A 22,343-nucleotide genomic window follows, 5' to 3' on the forward strand; every position below is an offset into this window, starting at 1 on the left:
CAGATCTTTATATGATGTCTTCTTCTTCGATCTTGATCTTCTTTCCTGGTAAATATTTGGTTTGACTTTTGGTTCCAGACTTCTACCTTTCTTCTTAAACCTTGACATTCTGCCTTGTCTCTTGCTAACTGTTACTCTGGCCTGTACACCAACTATGACTTTAGGTGAAGATTTGGTATTTTTTTTGGCATACTGTCATCTGTTGCCAACAGGGCAAACGCAGTGACCAAGGGCCAACTACTCTTTAAAGTACAATGGTAAACACTTATCACTACCTAAATTCTCCACCTCAGTAGGAGTCCCACCTTCCACTAAGTACATGGAAGATCCATACCTTTCCAAGATTCTCTCTAGTCATGCTTGTGATCATTTGAGAGGTATGAGCAGGCAATATGTCCGTACTAAAAGAGATGAATTCTTTCATATAAAACCCCTAACAATGTTCCTGTGTGCCCTTACTACTGTACTGGCAAACATTCCTTTTTTTTACGCTTCCAGACACTTCACTCAATAAACGAAAAGCACATTTTAATTTGTTTTGCTAGAACAGCGTTTAATACCACCTTTCCAAAATGCTCTGTAGCGCTCACCCCCGAAGGAGCCGCTGAATAACCGGGTGTTTCTATCCCCCTACACCAATGTACCGCCCAAATGTGGATCCACAGCACACCAACACACCTTTGAACAGTTTTATAGCAGATTTAATCATAACACAACATATGAAAGCAACTATGGCAATAGTATACCCAACAATCACACGAAAGGATATTAAGCAGCAGGCTAAGGCACTCTGCAAATCTAAAAACATTTATATCTGAAAAATGCAAGGGTGGTGCCTATCTTCTCTAAACTCTTTCTTTGTTTTATACAAAATGACAGGTGCACTTTATTAACTGATCCTTATCATATAATCCATCACACTTTTTTTTTAGCAAGAGCTGATGAACTAGCTGATGAGTAAAGGAGTACCAGGCCCATGGTTGAGAGACATCTGTGCTGTGTTATAATTTGGAGTGCTCATTATTCCCGAAACCGAACAGGGCAAATCAGAGAAGGCCTTCTGAATCCTGGAAATCTTGAACCATCTTATTTCAAATCTAGGGGCTTTAAGGTAGTATTTATATTACGCCCCTTCTCAGTTTTGTGAAAGCTTTTCATTTAAAAGAGATCAGGGAATCCCATTACCAGGATCAGAGACTACTTTGCATGCTGTACATTAAATGAATGCCAAATATAAAGTTCATTTTATCTGCAGGCATGTCACAGATGCTAAATTATATAGTGAAATAACTGCTGGTAGCACTGGCAAATGTTAAAGACTATATACATGTGAGCTGCATATACATAGACAGAGGACTTAACTAGGGGGCTAAGGAAGGGGTCATTTTTCCCCTGGGACAATATTAAGCCCTTCATGACTGAGGCCCTTTTTTCATTTTTTGCACCCATGTTATATTCTACATTTTAGGCCTGAAAATGACTTAAAACCCCCCAACATTATATATTTTCTGAATGCCAAGACCCTATAGAATAAAATGGTGGCAGTTGAAAATTTTTATGTTGCGCAATATTAGCGCAACTCCTTATTAAACCCCCAACATTTAGTGAAAAATTTAATTTAATGCATAATATTAATGTTGGGCAGGCTGCACTGAGTGGATATACTTCATCAATGAGACATAGCAGACGGTGGCGCATGGTGGGTGTTATATAGCTATCAGCTCCCTGTTTAGACCTCCAATCGCAGCATATGACAGAGGCCAGTCTTCCAGCACTGACTTCCATAGTGGCTCTCAAATGTCATGTCTCTGAATGCAAAGAGCTACAAAGTAAGATGTGAAGAGGAGTGTTTCAATAAACCATAGCTTTTATGAACATTTACCTTTCACAATACCAACCAATCACCGTGGCACCATCACATTTTGCCCTTCAAGACCACAGGTTCCTATTGTCAAGTTGCTTGAAAGTATATTAATGTCCTCCTGTGACCCAAAACTCAGCATATAGCGGGCTATTGCCCGCCAATGCTGACAGCACAGAGCTGCTCTGCAGCCAGGACAGATCCAGACAATATTGATGGGATCCACCCTGCTACCTGATTGACAGCTGGCTTTGGCTCTCTAGAGCCAGAGAGCTGTGCCCGACCCCTCCCCTATCCGTCCCTCCAGTCAGTGCTGGAGTAATAGCGAGAGGGGAGGGGAAAATCCCTGGGGAAGGGGTGTTTACTTAAAGTCACCACCAGTTGCAGTGTCACACACCGGCTCTAATTATGGGGATGAGTGAATTTCACTCTCCCCATAATTCTCCTTCAAAGCTGCATTCTCCTAGGGAGATTTCCCCTTCACTTCCTGTCTAAGAGACACAACAGGAAGTCAGACAAAATCTTTCCAAAGTGAGGGCAAAATTCCACTTAGTTACTAGAACAGTTGTCTCCTTTGGAATATTTCCCTTAACTTCCTGTTCCCTTCACAACTGTAATAGTTTGGGTTTCCCATTACTTGTCCTGGTGACTCTACCCTAGGGGGGCAAAGGTAATAATGAAAACTTCACAGGGGTTTTAACCCTTCCCTACTCCACCCAAAATAATAATTTATTAAAAAAAACATTCTGGCTAAATATTAACACTTTAAAGTAGTATTAAATGCTCAAACTTTTTAAAATACCAGATGCAGGTGAAATAAATTTACATTGCCCAGCAAAATATCTAAGAGGCTAAAACTGTCGCCATTGCTTTGATAAATTCCCCCCGATATTTGTAAGTGTTTGGACAAAAATGTAAAGCAATATTTTGCTGGGCAATGTATATTTGTTTGATCTGGATTTATTATTGGAAAAAGTTTGAGCGTTTAATACTACTTTAACTCTCAACCTAACACTAAGGCCTTGTTCACACCAAGCGTGTTTCAGGTGCAGAGCAGAGCAGTTACAGACCGGAGCAAAACTGCGTCCAGTGTATTCCAATGGTATTTTTAGCTCCAGTTCACATTGCAGAGTTCTGTTCCAGAGCAGGTAAAAAAAAACTGCAGCAGGCCCCATTTTACCTGCTCTGGAACGCATGCAAACACATCAAAAACACATGCAAACACCCTGGAACGCACTGAAAGTCCATTTTAAACTAAAAAAAAATTACCAAAAAAAGGCCCAGGTACGCGGCACAACCCACTGCACTGCGTGTGCAGAAACTCATGCAGATCTGCTCTGCATTTGGTGTGAACAAGGCCTAAAGCTGGCCATACACTTATAGATTTTTGTACAAATATTTATATGAAAACATTCATTCATCTCCTCAGAACATTCATTCACTTCATCAGAACATTCGATAATGTGATGAATGTCATTTGAAATGACACTTGATTTTCACATTTGATTTTGGAATGGAGTTTTCTGAATGAGAATCACATTCACTGTCAGAATTTTGTTTGTTCGGGAAAAATTTTCCATCCTGTCCTTCGATTTTGTTTGTTGACAACAATCGTTGATTTATGAGGCGAGTGATTTTCACTCAGCCTCATAATCTAAGCCGACCTGTGATAATGAAACTGTCACAGGTCGGCTCAGAAGATCGGGAAGTGAGCGAACACATACCGGCGCTCGCTCACTTCTCGATCTATCCGCCCAGAGAGCCGTGACTGTCATTCAGCTGAGTGGATCCAGACAGTATTGTCGGGATCCGTCCCGGCTGCGGCGTATCAGTATACCGTGAGCTACTGCTCTCATTATACTGAGCTTTGGGTCACGGGAGAACGCTAGTTTGTGTTCTCCCGTGACCCTTAGGAGAACTATGGGGAAAAGCCCTGACCCCATAGTTCTCCTTTAACTATTAGGAAATCTATTCTGAAAATGAATTATTTTGAACAAAACTCTATTGGTGTGTGACTAGATTTACCTAACCCCTAAAGTGAACATGAAACATTTACCATCTCTCCCCCCTCCCCAAACAATAAACTCTTAATCGCTTGTTCTAGACCTCACCCTAACCATAGCCCTAAATTCTAAGTGAAACTTCTTCATTTAGATGTCACATACAGGGAGAGGACCCATCACTTTCGCATTGAGAAACACTGCCATAGCCAAGATCAGTTCAGCATCATCAGTGTCAGTAGTAAGAACTGAGACAACCAACATAAACTTCTTAGAAATAATCATTGTCATTGTCGCTAGCGGAGATCATGTGACTCTACCCTCCCATACACACAGCCTAAGCCACAGGCACACAACCAGGGTGGAGCGCATATATTGCCAGCAGACCTTGCAGTCACTGAACAATTAGCTCCGTCTCTAGAGGAATAGCTGGGTGCAGACACAACACTACTAAGTGTCATCCGGATATTTTATAGCATTGACGCGTCTGCTAAATAACTACCTTCCCCATCGAGCAGGTGTGTTGTGTTCCTCCTTCTCCATATGGATGTACAGGTGTGCTTATAGGGCACTGGGACTAGGGGGGAGACGTGTGCGGAGACAGTGTGGCTGGGGGGTCCCTGTGGTATACAAGCTGTTTATATTCTCATTTAACCCGTTCACAGCTTTCATTGTGTTCTAATTATTTGTGAGAAAAAGCATGTGACAAGGTGATACATTTTATATTCTGGATTCATTTTGTGGACTGAAAAAAGATGCTTCTGTTCCCCTCTGCCATTCATGTTTGCTTATTCTTAAAGAGACCCTGTCACCAAATTAAAGAGTTGTAGGTAAAAGCATAGAATAGTTCCATGTTTGTTGTTGTTGGAGACTGGGGACATGCTATAGGAGTTGTTGGAGACTGGAGACATGTTATAGGAGTTGTTGGAGACTGGGGACATGTTATAGGAGTTGTTGGAGACTGGAGACATGTTATAGGAGTTGTTGGAGACTGGAGACATTCATAGACTGGAGACACATTACATTTAACTTGTGCCACAGTTTTTATTTCTCTGAACAAGATCCATTAATTAGGATTAGAAGACAAAAAACAAAACATGAAAAGAGGAAAGATCAGGACAGCACAGAAAAAAAGAAACCAAACTATTTAACTACTAGATTTTCCTTCACGGCCATAAGTAAGCACCAAAACTGACCATTATCTGCAGAGGCACCGAGAGCCGCAAAGTACCAAAGTTCTGGATGTGGTCCTCAGGCCGCTGATTGGGCACTAGGGCTATAGAGTTTACCAGCCCTTAGATTTTGTGTATTAGTTTTTTTTCTCCAATTACAGAAATGGCAGAAAATACCTGTTGATCGTGTCAGAAATCTTGAGTCCTTATAACTTCCTGTGTACTGAAGAGGTTGTGTTTGTATTGCAAATCAAGAGCGCAACCTAGGGTGACAACACTTCTCTGTCATACAGTACAGTGAGCGAGCGTTGTCATCCTGTGACAGGAAGCATGCTTGTGGCCGGATCACCAGGTGGAAAAAAAAAAAGAAAAAATTAAACGTCTGAAAGAAGATGAATGCAGCCACCACATCTAAGGACTGGTACACCGCAATAAACTACATTTTTGGGGGGTTTAGATACACTTTACCCTTTTTGTATGTAAACTTATGAAATTATGACTTACTTATGACTAAACATTTGGATTTTTGCATAAGCCCAGCTGTTACTGGTTCTCTATAGGCTAATTTCTAACTCTTGTATTTATTGTGTAACTTGCTGTTAAAGATCTAATGAAGAGCATTTGAATGAAGGGCCATCAATATGATGATTTCGCAGTCCGTCGGTCATTCGTTGGAATAAAATGTATAGCATTCTTGGCAATAGGAAGCAGTGTGGAATTTTGTCACTGGACTTTAAATACTTTCTATCAAAGTAGTAAATTGGGGTCTTTGTGATCAGGTAACATGTCACCTTGCTGAGAATAAAGGTGCATTAATATAGCAGGACACAGCAGGTTCTGTATCCTCACAGTCTCCTCTGTGCCTCCAGTTACTTGAGTCCAGGCTAGGGAACACTGGAGGTCTTTGTGTGGGGAGCCTCCCTCCCTGTCCTCCTTGTCTCTCCCCTTCACCTCTGTTATCAGCTATTATTTTTCAGAGCATTAGCTATGCTTTGGAAGGAAGGGGCGAGTGTCTTTGGTGTGTGTGAAACCGACTCATATGTGGCAGAGTGCCTCTCCTCTAACAATCCATTTTCTGTGCGTCTTGTCATTGACCCCTCTGATTGGAGAGAAGGAACAGGCTCTTTTAATTAATTCCCCCAGGGTGCCAGAATGGGGCTGTGTGTGTATCGTGAAAAGGGGATTGGGAGAGGAGAGGGAGGGGACCGGCGGCTCTCTGTGTTCCCTTCCCTCTTACTACGGCTCTCAGGACTATCAAAAGCTCTATTTTTCCATGCCTTGTTTGTCACCAACATACAGATTTAGTTACATTGCAGGTCATTTTGCAGCTCCTGTTCTGCTTCTGTCTGTGAAAATAAATATTTTCATAAACTGAACATATGATTTGCACATACTGGGCAAAGCAACAGACGACTTTAATGATGGCCTCACCAGGGCCGGTGCTAGGATTTTTGCCTAGACAGGCAAAGTTGCATTTTTGTGCACCCCCTCCCTCCCTTGACAAGTACTTGTCAAAATGCCCTGTTTTTTCCGCCCTCACCCTGCAGCGCCCTCAGGCGGCCGCTTGCCTTGCGGTAGCGCTGGGCATGGGCCTCACTATCTGTACATACTTGCATACCCTTGGTTCAGCTGCTCAAAGCAAGAAAGTGTTAGCGCTCTGTGAGTGCATGTTGAAACTTGCAGCATACACAGGGCTGAGCATTCTCTGCCCACCCTCTTGTGACAGTGCCAGGTGCCTGGATAGCCAATCACCAAGCATTACTATTGTCATGTAGGAGGAAGGGGGGAAAAGTCACATGCTCCACTATACCTGAAAGTACTGAGAAGTTTTCCCTGTAGCCGAGCAGAGTGCCAGACAGGCTAAGTGATGTGCTGCTGGAGGGCCACAATTAAAGTGCACTGGCTCCTTTGCTCTGCTTGGGAAAAGTACATTTTGTAAAGGAACCCCGTCACCTGTTACATAAAGGGTATGATGGTCCATCTGATAAAAAGTTTTCTTTAACTCTTGGCGCTAATGGCTGCCAGCTGAACAATCCACTTGCTGTTGCATACTCAAAGTTTTCAACAGTTTATCATAGTTTTTCACACAGACTTGAGGGGCTGCTCATCAAAGGCTCTGGGGCTTCCACCACGGACATAGAAAACAAAAGGGAACAGAGCGCCACCTCCGTGTGTAAAATCATTTATTAGGATAAATAAAACAAGGGATAAAAGTACTCACAAACAAACGTTTTCATCAGGCGTTTCCGGGGCAAGCCCCCTTCATCAGAATCATGATGATTCTGATGAAGGGGGCTTGCCCCTGAAACGCGTCAATCTTGGCTGACTGCGGCCGGTGGACGGTAATGTGACCGGAGGCTACCGTGTTACATATTCGGGGCGATACCATGTTGGGTTAACAGACAGTGTGGCCTCTTGTTTGTTGTTAAAGCCTGATGAAAACGTTTGTTTGTGAGTACTTTTATCCCTTGTTTTATTTATCCTAATAAACGATTTTACACATAGAGGTGGCGCTCTGTTCCCTTTTGTTTTCTATGGTCCATCTGAGTACCTTCTATGTGACACCACCTACCCAACACCTTAGTACTCGCCCTCTACCTTTAAATGGAAATAAGTGGCTTCGATTCTGAGCAATGCATGGTGGAATGGGGTAATGGGTGTGCCTGATTCCCCTAAATTCAGAACTTTGCATGACTGCTGAGTGTGCAAGGCACCAAGTCCCAAAACACCAACCCTATTCTCCACTGAGCACCTCTGAGACACAAACATGCAGCTGTTGGCCCAAAAAGTGTTTGCTTTCTAATATGAATGGCTACCAGCAAATTATATTTCCCACTGAGGTTTGCTTGTCCAAACTACTGTATATGTATTATGTGGGGGTATAGCTCGAATGGGGGATCACCTTCCCTATGTGGAAAAAACTGTGGAAAATCCCTCCCCACTATAGCTTCATGAAGCAGGGAGGGTACTACACCCACAGAATGTGTCACAGAGCCCCATGGGGTATCAATGTCCACTACAGCAGTCTGGTAATCATGTGTGTCACCATGTATACAAATAACCCCAATAGTGCTAGAGTGGTACCTGCTGAGGCTGAGAAAGTTGGCTCTGACCAGAGTTACCACGCTACCAGAATCTAGAAGAGCTGTAACTGGCTTTCCGTCAACTGAAATAACACACATCTGTCTATCAATACGTTCCTGACATGATGCAGTACACACCACTTGTGCAAAGAAAGACATGCATTTTCTTAACATAGCATAATCACATTGCATAGGTGCATCCGTCAATGGACAATTAGCAGCAATATGTCCTAACCCATGGCAACGAAAGCATTTTATGGGTTCTGCACCCAGTCCTTTATATGGCCTCATGGTCCTTCCTGACCTACCAGGCCAGTCTCTAGGCCCAGAGCCACCCGCCAAATCCACCATATGTGGGGGTATAGCTCGAATGGGGGATCACCTTCCCTGGGAAAAACAGTCCAGGCAGCAAAGTTCTTTTTCTCTCTGAACACATCCAACATGTAGCTCTCTCAGAAGGCTGTCTGAGTCCCAGGCCAGAGCAAAACCATGTCTCAGCCTTCCCCTTTTATCTCACCTGGACAAGCATTCATCAAGCAATCAACTATCCAGGTGAGACCCAAAGCCCGAGCTTGACTATCCGGACCCAAAGTCAAAGCGAAACCCTGGTCAGGGTTCCGCTATTCATGCACATAGGATAGAAAGCGAGGGGAAACATACCGCCCCTCAATGATGTCCCCTAACCTTATGTCACAATTACCTTTCTCCACCAGTGTGTAGGGTTGCCACCTTTTCTTCAAGTGAAACCCGGACACTCTAGCGACGCACAGACATTTTTTGGGGAGAATGAGTCGTGGCTTATTCATTCGTAAATAGCGCCACCCATTCATATGTAAATATTACAGTTGAGACTATTTTCAGTGGGGGGCCAGTGGCCCCTATCTTAATTTTGGTTGCCCCTGTCTGCCTGACATCTTGTGTCTGGGTTTCTGGGTTTTGTAGGGTGTTGATCTCCAGCATTGGTTTCACCTTTTGGTATCTTTCAGGCAAATTTGATATTTAGTTGTTCCAAGGGAACATAGCTTACAGCCAAACTAACAAAGAGCAATGGAACTGCCTCATCACGTGTTATTCCCATACAGTATAAGTATGTACTGTCTCTTGTTGTAACCATCCTGGATGTTTACTTTAATGTTCTTTACTAAAAATCATGTTTTTCTAAGGTTGGAATCAACAATTGTCCTACTAGTTTTGTCATTGCATTTACAATGGCATAATAACATGCTCTCCAACATTTCAAAGAGAAGAAAATGGACCACTTTGCCCGGTCGATCCTCCTTCCCCTCACCTCCCCAAATCATTGAACCTTTTATAAAAGCTCTCAAATTAAATTTCTGGTACAAAGCATGGTGACGTTACCTACAACAGAAATAGTCTTTTTATTACACTTTGTGTGTGTTTTTTTAATGCAGCTCTACAAAAACAAACAAAATGGTTGGAAGCATAGAAAACATAGGAATGTTATAAAACAAAATAGCTGGGGGTGGAAGGAGTGAGTAAATAGTAATCAGAGTTATCTAAAAGTTATCCAAATTAGCGAATGGTTAATTAGGGGTTAAATAGGAACAATTTATATAACTATATATGATATTTGCAGTTGCAGGTTGCAGTCAGAAGACAAAAAAAAGAGAAATCACCATAGGAATGCATAGCATGATTCCTATTGGCTATTTCAATTTGCAATAGCCAATAACAAACTAGCTATTGCACCTGCCCACTGCTGCTGTCAATCAGCAGAGGGGGACCTGCAGTTCTCCATCAGGTCCCCCTTTGGTGATTGACAGCAGCACAAGGGCGGGTGCAATAGCTAGGTTGCTATTGGCTATTGCAAAGTGAAATAGCCAATAGGAATTTAGTAGACATGTGCGATTCGTTTCGTTCCGAATCGAAATTCGGACGGATTTTTGGAAATTCGGACATTTGGATGTATCCGAATTCCAAATTACAGATATAACGAATGCAAACGAATCCGAATTTCCGTTTCCAAAATTCGCTCGAACGTTCATTTTCGTTTCTTATTCGTTTCGTTCGTTTGTTGGAGCAAAGTGACATTAGAGAAGGAGAAAAACATTTTTTATGCCTCAAATGTCTTTTTGCTGCAAACGAATGATGGATGAACGAAATGAATATGAAACGAAAACGAACTACCGCTAACGAATTTCGTCCGAATCCGAATTCCGAATCCGGATTGACTTTCACACCCGAATCCTGAAAAACAAAATAACACAAAATCCGAATCAGAACGAAACGAAACAAATTTTTTGGCAGTGCACATGTCTAGAATCTAGCTATGCATTCCTATGGTGTTTTCATTTTTTTGTTGATGGCAGCAGAACCGCCCGGGCAATACAAAACAGTTGGGCGGAGCTAGCTGTCACTGCTATCTCTGCACGATCGTTTTCTAATCTTTTTTTTTTCTACTTTAACTATTTTTCTCAGAGGCATTCGGCTATTTACTCACTGCTGTTGGGCATCTATGAGAATAGACCGAACGGCAGCAAGTAGCCTGCCGGAGGTTAGGCTTAGCCGATCCAGATGTTGGATCGGCTGAGTTGAACTCCTTCTGCACTTCGGGTCCGCCGAACATGCTGAGCACGTTCGGCCGACCCGAAGTCACCCGATGTACTGCTGAATTCAGCCGATATACGGCTGGAATCAGCCGTACCAGCCTGAATTGAATAGCCGAACAGCGTTCGGCTCACTTTGCTTGGAGTCGGTTAGTCACTCGGCTGCCTACGGCAGCTTAGTGTATGGACCCCAAAGTTAACACGCTTTCCAATTCCCTTCTCTGGAGATGCTTGCAGTCCAAATCTGGAGCGAGCAGCCTAGGGTGGCACACCTGCTTCTCCATAGATACAGTAAAGTAAAGCGTCCTAGAACGGGAAGTGTGTTATCGGCAGGTGAAAAATAAAGATAAAAGGCCTGAAAAGGGGCAAATGCAGCCACCACATCTAAGGATGTGAAAATTACAATATATTACATGTTTGTTCTTAAGTTTAAATACGCTTTACAACATTTCTGTACCGAGTAGAATGATACGGAGGAACTGCAATAAGTTAAAGTGTATGTGTTGGCAAAAACTCACTAAAAACATTTTCAGTACAGCTTTACCTTGCCAGAAATCCAATAAGCTGCTAATTTCCTGATCCTGCCCAAAATCCAGTGAGCTCCTAACTTTCTGTGAGCTGACAACTCTGCTTATGCTGCACTGAAATCTTAGTTGGGTTGCGTCAGTCAACCCAATCAAATGTCTTCCTTACATTGTAAAGCGCTGCGCAAACTGTTGGCGCTATATAAATACTATGTAATAATAATAATAATAATAATGCACCTTAGCCAGCGCAAAAATGGGTGCTGCATGATTTTTTTTTTAGAACATATGTGTATGTGTGTTGCAGTGCGCTACAATGCACATACAGTACGTGCCAGTGCACTGTAAATGTGCATCAAAGTGCAATTAACACACAGGGGAACACGTTTTATAAAGTGTTCTTGACATGCGGTATAGTGCACGTTATGTTCTGAATGGCCTCTTACACTTTGCAAACCAGATTTCGGTTCCCATGGTCATCTACACTGTGGTTGGTGAAAGCTCTGCAAATCTTTGTCTTTGTGATTTTGAAAGCTAAAGATATTGCACAATAGAACTTCCTCATAATTCACTATAAATCTCCAGCTCGGATCGGACCTCTTGTGCAGAACTTCTTCTTCTTCTCCATTTTTTCACATGTGCTTCCTTTTGTTACATTAGCTGTCTCTTAGATTTCACAACATTGTGGTCAGATCTGACCATAAAAACCTTTATGACCTCGTAGATAAAGTGGACCTGTCAATAAATATCACACTTCACATGACTCAATAGGACATTTGTCAGCGTTACCAAAAACCATTAGAGTGTAACTGTGGTAAGGTTATGGACAGTTAACTAGTTGCATATTTTTAACAGGCTTTAAAACCGTGTTTGAACTGACCATTGTAGCAGCAGGCAGTGTGGATCAGTTCATCCTTAAAATGCACATTAGGAGAAGTCTTCACTTGTTCAAGTCCATCTCTCTCAGTAGCTCAGCTCACCCTGCTCCCTCCTTCCAGCAGTGACCTAGGAGTTCAGCTCCCATTCCATGCAGTGACTCAGCAGCTCAGAGCCCCTTGCTCCTTCCTCCCAGCATGGACCCAGCAGTTCAGCTTCTATTTCCACAGTGACTCAGCAGCTCAGGACCCCCGGCTCACCCCTCTCAACAGTGACTCAACAGCTAAGTCCATCTTACTTCCCCTCCCAGTAGTTGGTTAATCAGCAGCTCAGATCCCGCTGCTCACCCCTCATAGCAGGGGCTCCTCAGCTCACCCTACTCCCCCCTCCCAGCAGTAATTCAGCAGCTCAGTTCACCCTCTCCCAACAGTGACTCCTCAGCTCACCATACTCCCCACTCCCAGCAGTTACTCAGCAGCTCAGTTCACCCTCTCCCAACAGTGAGTCCTCAGCTCACCCCACTCCCAGCAGTAACTCAGCAGCTCAGTTCACCCTCTCCCTCTCCCAACAGTGAGTCCTCAGCTCACCCTACTCCCCACTCCCAGCAGTAACTCAGCAGCTCAGTTCACCCTCTCCCTCTCCCAACAGTGAGTCCTCAGCTCACCCTACTCCCCACTCCCAGCAGTAACTCAGCAGCTCAGTTCACCCTCTCCCTCTCCCAACAGTGAGTCCTCAGCTCACCCTACTCCCCACTCCCAGCAGTAACTCAGCAGCTCAGTTCACCCGCTCCCAACAGTGACTCCTCAGCTCACCCTACTCCTCACTCCACAGCAGTAACTCAACAGCTCAGCTTCCCCTCCCATAAATACAAACTTTTTAAAACATTAAAAAAATTTCATAAGACTATTGATTTTTTCATTTTGTAGCACTCAATCCAGCTATTCCTTCATGATGAGGTTCCTAATGAGACTTCTGGCAAAGGGCATGACTATTGTTGCCGGCACCAGAAAAACAGAAAATGGTATCCATACTTATTTTTACCTTTCCTGGTGCCTGTCCATGGCAGCATACATTACTCCCCCATCGGAATCTTTTCACAAGAATGCCTGGGGAATCTATCCTCTTACTTTTAGGCTGGAGTCACACTGTTCTGTGTGCATGCAGCATGTATAGTAATGCACAGTGCTCACTGTGAACGAGCCCATATAGTTTTTCTTTCACACTAAACTGCATTGCATAGATGAACCAGCCACATAGAAAAGAATTGCATCTCTTGTTATGCCTCTTTATGCAGTCAAATAAAGATATACTGAAGGGAATTTATCAAAACTGGATGAGACAAAATCTGGAGCAGCTGTGCATGGCGACCAATCAGCTTCTCTCTTTCATTTTCAAATCTTAACTGAACAAACTGAAGAGAGAAGCTGATTGGTTGCCACACACAGCTGCTCCAGATTTTGTCTGCTCAAGTTTTGATAAATCCCCCCCACTGTATATTTACTGGTTCTGTAGGTGGGGATAGGGGCAGCGCTCTATCACTGGTATGCTGCCATGTACGCCAGGAAAAGAAAATGATCTTAAAGTGTATTTCCTCTTTTGCAGTAAATCTGACATTTATATGTTTGTTATGTGTTTCCATTCACTAACAAAGCATGCAAAAAATATTAAGATATTAGGAAATTAGATATTTCTTTGGTGAAGGCCTTTGTGCAGATCCCAGGCTACTCTGAGCATTTTGAAAGTGAAAGTAGAGGCACAAACTTAGGGACAGACTGAACATTAAAAATGCTTCTAAATCTTTAACCCTTTGTTCAAATCAGACAGTGTTCAAATCTACTTTACAAGTGATAATGAGATCTGCTGGCACAGTACAGAGAGAGGTAATCGGAGTAAACATAACTTCCCACAGCTCCCTCCTAAATATTACACGGGGGGAAAGTGAGGTAGGATTTTTAAGAGTAAACAGGGAGTAGCTGAAAAAAGTCTGCAGGAAATCAGCAGCACTGAGATGCAACAAAAAATAGTTTATGGTGAAAAGTACTTAATTAAATATCAACTGTCCATGATACACAGTGCATTAGCAAATGAAATGTCGTTCCATTAGGGTTCGCATCTACCTTAGGTTAGCATGGTCATCTAGACTGCAACATGTAAACTGCAGCAATTAACCCTTTGCTTTCTTTTTGCAGTATCATGATGTTCGAAGAAAAGGCCAATGAGACGGCTCCAAGACCTGTAGGTCCCCCACCAAGGAGACACATCAGCAGCCTTCCATGAAGCAGACTGACAATGTAACAAGATGGCAGCCTGCACTATCTTCCAATGTACAAAGCCAAGCATTTTTCCAAGCACTGCTACAAAGGACATTCACCAGCAGACAAAGTGCCTTGAGAGGACAATTTTCACTCTCGCATCTCCTCCTCTTCATTTCTGTATTTTATTGACCAACCTTTTCTCCTGGACGGTCCTCTAGAGCTTCTACTATTTATTACAGGGGAGACAATTCAATGAGACATTATGGGCCTCATGTATAAAAAGTGTCTGAAATGCAAGGGTCTGTTACCATGTTGTTGAGCACATTCATGATGCTTTTTTATATTCAAGATCTGTAATTTAGTGGACATTGTTGTGATATATTGTAAAGCTTTAAAGATACAGACACATTACCAGCCCGTTTAATACAGACATGCAAATGATATGAAAAATACAGTAACCCTTACCGAACTATGATTTACAGTGGTTATCACAACCCAAGGTCGTTTCTGATTGGCTGCTGCAAATAATTGTCACTGCTTAATAAGAATTAATGGTGTAAGTTTTTTTCTGTGCAGTTACAGTATAATCATCGAGCAGCATGGAGTGTCTGTACAGTGACCAGATCTGGCTATGATGGTCCAATTAGTAGATATAGGCAGCCTCAACTTTGGCCGGTGACAACATCATCGGGCTGCACATAATATTAAGTATATGGAACTCCATTAGAGACTGCATACATTCCACATGAGATGGTCAAATGCTAGGGACATGCTACAGATGTGGTAAGAGAGACTGGAGATATTATACAGAAGACCGTCCGTAAGAGACTGGGGACATTACATGAGACAGCTAAAGATCACTACCATTAAAGATCCTTAACAAATCTTGCTACCACTCCTGGTACTGGATGTCAGGGCTTAAGAACCATATGATAAATGCCATGGGGTCACATTCAGCCCTCACGCTACAGGTTGGCGAAGATGCATTTATACGGGAAACTGTAGAAAATATATATTAGCTGCAAATGCCAACTTCTGTTTCTAAAGAAAACCTGGACTGAGGGAATATGGAAGCTGCCATTAGGGATCCCACCTTCCGAAGATTCTATTTAGCTGGCTGGCTGATCCACTGGCTTCTTTATTTTCTGAGATACTTGCTCGGAATAAGTATGCAAGAATTTGATCGTCACTCTTAGGGGTCTATTTATAACAAGTTTACAGAGCTATTCATCCATTGAAACAGCATGTACATTCATTCTGTGTGAATTAACCGGCATTTGCTCATTAGTTTTGAGGATTTTTTGCAGAACAAATAAAGTTGTGGCTGTTGTGTGAATTGGGCAAAGCTGAATGTTCTTGGGGCATTTCATCTTCTGATCCAATGTTCTTAGACTATCTTCTCTTTGGATCGAATGCTCTTAGGTTATTCCCTCTTAGGATCAAGTGCTCTTAGGGTATTCTCTCTTAGGATTGAATGCTCTTAGGGTATTCTCTCTTAGGATCAAGTGCTCTTAGGGTATTCTCTCTTAGGATTGAATGCTCTTAGGGTATTCTCTCTTAGGATTGAATGCTCTTAGGGTATTCTCTCTTAGGATCAAGTGCTCTTAGGGTATTCTCTCTTAGGATTGAATGCTCTTAGGGTTTTCTCCCTTAGGATTGAATGCTCTTAGGGTATTCTCCCTTAGGATCAAGTGCTCTTAGGGTATTCTATTTTAGGATTGAATGCCCTTAGGGTATTCGCTCATAGGATTGAATGCCCTTAGGGTTTTCTCCCTTAGGATTGAATGCTCTTAGTGTATTCTCCCTTAGGATCAAGTGCTCTTAGGGTATTCTATTTTAGGATTAATTGCTCTTAGGGTATACTCCCTTAGGATTGAATGCTCTTAGGGTATTCTCTCTTAGGATAGAATGATCTTAGGGTATTGCCTCTTAGGATTTAATATTCTTAGAATATGTTGCATCTAGTAATGCTTATCGACAGACGAATCCAAACAATAACATGTATAATAGCACATTCCAATTACATTCAATTTGAGAACATTTTGAACAAACAGGATTTACCAAATGAATATTACATTGGCCTGCAAATACCAAATTAATTATTAGAAAATAAAATTTTGCACATTAAAAACATTCACAAGGATATTTGGGACTTGTTTGTGAATGCTGATACTTTCGCCAAGGGAATTTATTTTTATAACTAGACCCCTTCATTTCTAATCTGCAAGAAGGAAAATAAAAGTGACTTCAAAGTTCTGATTGAGACTGGAATCTCCCGGGCTACAAAATGTTTATGAATATTACCTCCTAAAAAACACCTAAATATGAGGACTAACAAAGGCTTGAAGCTATACAACGTATACATTCCATTGTATAAATACAGTTTAAAAACTCTGGAGGTAATTTTGACTTTCCAATCTCCATGCTTGTTCCAAATCATCTTCTCAGAAATGATTAAAGCCAAAGACAGCCATACAACTAGCATTTTCAGGAGGTGGTCAGCCATGGCAGCCTCCATATTTCCTCTAACTGTCGCTATATAAAACATTTTTAAGTAAGGACTATATGTAAATGAATAATACTTACCTGTACCCTGCCTTCTTTGGTCTGTTCCAGTACTAGGAGGCTGAAAAACCTTCCAGTGTTGGTTGACGGGCCCCCTCTGCGCTCTGTGGTTCATCCCACCAGCTGCTAAATCACCACAGGGCACAATAGCATGGTGAATGTGCATTGTACCTACAATGAAAAATAGGATTTCACTTATCACACAGGGAATATATAATATATATATAAATACATTATGTATTATTATATCATTTTCCTGATGAATGTTTATGCCAGTATTTAGGAAGAGTTACAAGCCTATCCAGTAAAGCAGTGCAAAGAGCAATGGCGGCATGCAGCAACCACTCAGAAATTAGCTAAATGAAATCACATCCATAATACTTCATTACAACAGGCCACCATGGTTTACACTGTGCGTCATTTGCCTTATTGAACAAGCCCATTAGTATTACCTCTCAGTGCCTTCACTTACTTAATGTGTTTTGTATGTCGTCATTTTATCTTGAAATCTGGTTAGAGTGTAAGCTCTTTGGAGCGTTGATTTTCCTAGTATGTACCGAGCCATTGTGTGAGCCCTTGTGTGTTGTACTGTCATGGCACACAGGTTGGATTAGAAAGCAAAATGATTCTTTTTATCTTTCCTTGTCTAATGTCATCATCCAATATCTTAATAATGTAAATTTTGTAAAGAGTTGTGAATACTATTCAACGCCTATAGTTTGTTTATTGTGTCTTAATACAGCAAAGTCTCATCGATGAATCTGTAAAGCAGAAATCCAGTTTTATCATTTGTAAGGACCTTGCTCTAAAATTGCAGCTCCTGTACTCCTGGAGCGGTCATGTGATCGCACCTTTGATTGGGGGCATGTAGCTATTTATATCTAGGAGTTGAGCTTTAAAGCAAATCTGTCCAAAGCTTGGCAGTTTAAACTGAGGATATGATGAAAGAATGCATAAGCAGAGTTTATATTCAGTGAAAACTGCATATCGGTATGATGTGTAAATCAAGATAAAGGGCGGATAACGTTAAAGTACACCTGTGGCCTCCCATTCAAAAATATGTGCTGCAGCATTTAATGATAAGAGCAACTGCACTTATAGATTTCTCTTATTCCCCCTGCAAAGTCCCACAAATACTTGCCGATCCTGCCAGTGAAGTCCACCTGATGCAGCTTCCTGTGATGGGGTGGAAATGATGCTGCACTGCTCCTGAACTCAGAGCAGAGTTGTCACTCTCATGTGGACTATGACTGTTTGTACTACAGTGGGATGAGAAGACGTTGCAGGGGGCATGGCTATCGGCATTGCCAGTGTTGATTCAGGAGCCTGTAGCTTGTCAGTCATCACCTGGCCATGCCTAGTCCCGCCCAATATGTTCTAGACCAGGGCTGCCCACAATTTTTTGTGTTAAGATCTACTTTTCAAATGACAAGGTACACGAGATCTACCAAAGAAAAAAAAACCTCCCTCGCTCTCTCTCTCCTGGCTCCCCTTGCTGTATTTTGCAACAGGCTGTGTAAACTAATATTCTTTGATGTAATACATAGCACTTCAACCACCAGTATCCACCAGAAAGGTGTCAGGGAGCTTGGCTCAGCAGACTCAGGCTAATAGGTAATCATGTGTGCACAGCTAAATAAATATACCAAAATGGAATAAAGGGGCCGCCATTCACACCCTTCGTGATCTACCAGCATCAGCTTTGAGAGCTACTGGTAGATCACAATCTACCTAATAGGCACCCCTGTTCTAGACCATATATGCTTCAATTACAAGGCACGCAGGCCAGTAACAGCCCGCCACAATATTTTATTAGGCCCTCCAGTCCCTAGCTTTGTACCATGGCAAACAGGGTTAATTTTTTTTTTCTAGCCTGTGCTCAGGCAGGAAAAACTTGAAGCGGTAATTCAGCCAGCCGCCCCCTGAGGACCCAGGATCTCCCTCATCAGCCGCACATATCTCCTCACCTGCATCTCCCTCCTGGGCCACAGTTTTCTCCACGCCCGCACGCTTCTCCTCTTGTGCCAACGGCTCCAGTAAGTCCCGCTGTGTGTATCCGGGACTGACTGTGTGTGAGGGCACTACAAGTGTCAGCAGTCCCTGTCTATTTAATGGACAGGGACTGCTGATGCTTGTAGTGCCCTCACACACAGGACTGTAAATTAACCACTATGTGACAGTCCTGGTGTCCTGTGTGTGAAAGCACTATAAGTGTCAGCAATCCCTGTCCATTATATGACTATCCTGATGTCCTGTGTGTGAGGGCAGTACAAGTGTCAGCAGGCCCTGACCATTACCAGGACTGCCATAAAATCATTAGTGGTACGGTACGAGATTTGTACTGCTGCAAGCAGCCAAGTTGATTGTTTATATCTTCTTTATGTCCAGCCCCTGATTTTATTCACAACCTTCGGCATGGCCCCTACTAAGTTTGGATTTGACACCCCTGTTCTAGACTAACAGGACTGCCTCTGTTACTGAAACCCTGTGAGCTGCAGTGTCTGGGAGGGGAATGTATGAGAGACAATTGAAGGAGGATTTGGTTCAGTTAGGGAGGGTAAAGGAAGTTTTTTCTGTACTGTGTGAGGTCTGTGCATCACATAGTAACTGGATATAGTACCTGTTTAGACTGACATACAGGAGCCCTTAGTTATACTTTAAATGCAAATATCAACTTACTTTTCCTGTAAAAATCATGCTTGGCTTACTACTACTTGCCACCCAAGCCTTTCTATTAGCAGAATATATGTAGAAATACATTTATTTTGATCCAAAACCAATATAATTTTCCTTAAGAGGGGATCAATTTGGAATCCATTTGAAATAATGTATTTTTAGAAGCACAAACAATTTGTCTGCGAGTGTTCAGCAGGATTAGTTGATCTGGTGAAGGATGAAATAATCTGCTGTAATAATCTGGCTCCTGGTTTGTATGTTCCCAGAGAACTGAGGCCAGGAGCTACACCCCTATACAATAACTTACTGGAGATATTGACAGATGCCTCTGCCGCAGCATTAATGCTGAGACTCTATTAACATACCAGAACAGAGGCTATACATGATCAAATACAATGCGGGCATTCAGAAATGCAGGGTGTGGAGGAGCACAATATAATTCATATAATGAAAACTCTGCATAGGAAATTCTGTTCCTCTCTCCGTTTTATGCCGAATTCTGCTCCTTCCATTATCTGTCAATCTGTAAATTTTATGTACCCTATAGTGACCTCAAGACCTTCCTCATTCAAAGGGAAAATATAATAGCTATGATACAGTGTTATGTGTATTGTTTACAAAATACTGTATCAGTTTGTAAAATAGAGAATGGAGTGTAATAGGAGTGCATGATGGGGCCCTACCCATAAGAGGAAGGATTGCATGATAACAGAGTTTATATCAGGATGAATCCATATCAATACATTTATTCTTAGGCTGGTAGTTTTCAGCTTTTGAGAGCAAGTAAAGATGCAGCTCCCATATCAGTAAATAAAAAAATAAAGTATCCCCTGCACTAAAACATCTCCTAACACTTAACCGCTAACACACGCCCTTAGGAGCGTAGTCCACTTTTGTGACCATGTTTCATGTTACACCCATATTTTCCCACCCTCAAATTACCCCTCCCACTTATCTGAAGTACAGTATTCTATTATTTATTGAATTTGTTGTGGCCAGGGGCATGTCCACCCCAACGCAACCAAGGCACTTGCCTTGGGCAGCACCTTCCAGAGGTACAGCAAAAAACGCCGCCCCCCAAACCACTGAGACGAGTCGGGCCAGACAGAATCTGCCTAATCAGGCAAGTTAGAGAGCTGCCCGGTGGAGGAGAAAGCGGGGCTCAGTGAGATGCGGTCCGACTGGTGGAGGTGAATCAGCAGGCAGCTCGGGGCCAGGGGCGTCCCGAGGCTGGGTATCAACCGGGGGCGGAGACAGGGTGACACCATCGCACATGCGCAGTCTTATTTACGTCTGCTAGATAGAGGAGGGGGCGTTCGTCCGGCAGGATGAGATATGCCTGCCGGGTCCCCTCCTCTCCTTCCTCCTGACACTGTCGGGCTCTTGGTCCGTGATCAAGTGCCTGACTTTTCATAGGGGGTGACACCAAAATGACTGTTAGTCATTTTGGTGTCACCCCTCCAATGGTGGCAGCCGGGCCGCACCCCCCGCACTTTGCTTGTGACGCCACTGCTCGGGGCTGACCATACCACGCGACCTGACGGTGGGATGTGCCGGAGTGAGGGTTGCCACCCATCCGGGATTCACCTGGACAGTGCGGTTTTTTAGTCTTGCGTCTGGGCTTCAGCCAGCTGCCACCCGGACACAAGAAATTATCTGCCTATACCGGCACTTTAAATTTTTTGATAGATGCGGCTGCAAGGTCCCCAGCAAGCGCATTCACAGTTACCATGACAGATTGATCCACAGAGTGCTGGCACAAGTGCAGTGATGTCACCAAACATGTAGTCCATCGTAAATTTCCTATAGCCCCATAACGTATATCCATACCTCCATATGGACCTGGGACTGGGATGTATACAATGCAGGAGCCTGAGCATTCTAAGATGTAGAACTTTCTTTCACTGCAAGGGGTAAATATCTACTAGGTGAAAAAGAAGCTCAGAAATCAGGAAAAAAAGGAGATGCTGCAAGCACCCTATCTGACACCATCAATCATTCCACAGTAGAAGCTGCTTAACCAGTTGACATCCGCGGTGTTAAACCCCCTTCCCATCCAGGCCATTTTTCAGTATTCAGCGCTGCGGTACTTTGACTGACATTTATTCCGTATCGCACGCGAGCAGAAAAAAAATGCCATCTGGAAACGGCAACCCGCCAATGCTGCAGTGCCGTCCGTCCATTTTTTTTACAACGGGCGGACGGCAAGTGGTTAAATCAAGCACAATACGTATTTTAATGATTGTTCAAACAGCTTCACCATGCATGCTAAATGCATTAAGTTGCAGCCACATGATTCTTTGGCTATCTGTGTTAAGGTGCAGACATGCTGTATATGCTATATCAAATTTTTTATGAATCTGAAGTCTTCGGCCTGGTTCACACCTGGGCGTTTTACAGCGCGTCCCTACGCTCTGTAAAACGCTCACCATGTGAAAACCAATGATTGCCTATGGGCATGGTTCCCACCTAGGCATTTTACAGCGTGTAGGAACGCGCTGCAAAACGCCCTACGCCCAAAGAAGTACAGGAGCTTCTTTGGGGCGTATTTGCCGCGCGTATCCATTGGGATACAGCCGGGTAGCCCTCGGAAACGCGCGGCACGAAACGCGTGACAAACGCGCATATTCGATACGTCTAGGTGTGAACCCAGCCTTACTGTAAGTAATGGATTGAAGTACAAAGCACTTACATGATTACTCATTTGTCATAATCAATAAGCAACTCGGATCTTAGATCAAATGGCAGTGCTCTTCACCAATTC

General features: G+C 43.0%; 1 protein-coding gene across 1 annotated transcript in view; it reads left to right on the plus strand.

Moving 5' to 3' along the window:
• Positions 1-14,644, plus strand: part of AIF1L (allograft inflammatory factor 1 like) — a 65,477-nt gene extending 50,833 nt beyond the window's left edge. Inside the window, exon 6 of the mRNA XM_018558542.1 lies at positions 14,273-14,644. Coding sequence (XP_018414044.1) covers positions 14,273-14,360 — 88 coding nt within the window. The 3' untranslated portion in view covers positions 14,361-14,644. The remainder of the gene's footprint in view (positions 1-14,272) is intronic.
• The last annotated feature ends 7,699 nt before the right edge of the window (positions 14,645-22,343 follow it).

The sequence above is a fragment of the Nanorana parkeri genome, unplaced genomic scaffold, assembly GCF_000935625.1.
Source record: "Nanorana parkeri isolate BGI_ZX_2015 unplaced genomic scaffold, ASM93562v1 scaffold345, whole genome shotgun sequence".
Taxonomy (NCBI): Eukaryota; Metazoa; Chordata; class Amphibia; order Anura; family Dicroglossidae; genus Nanorana; species Nanorana parkeri.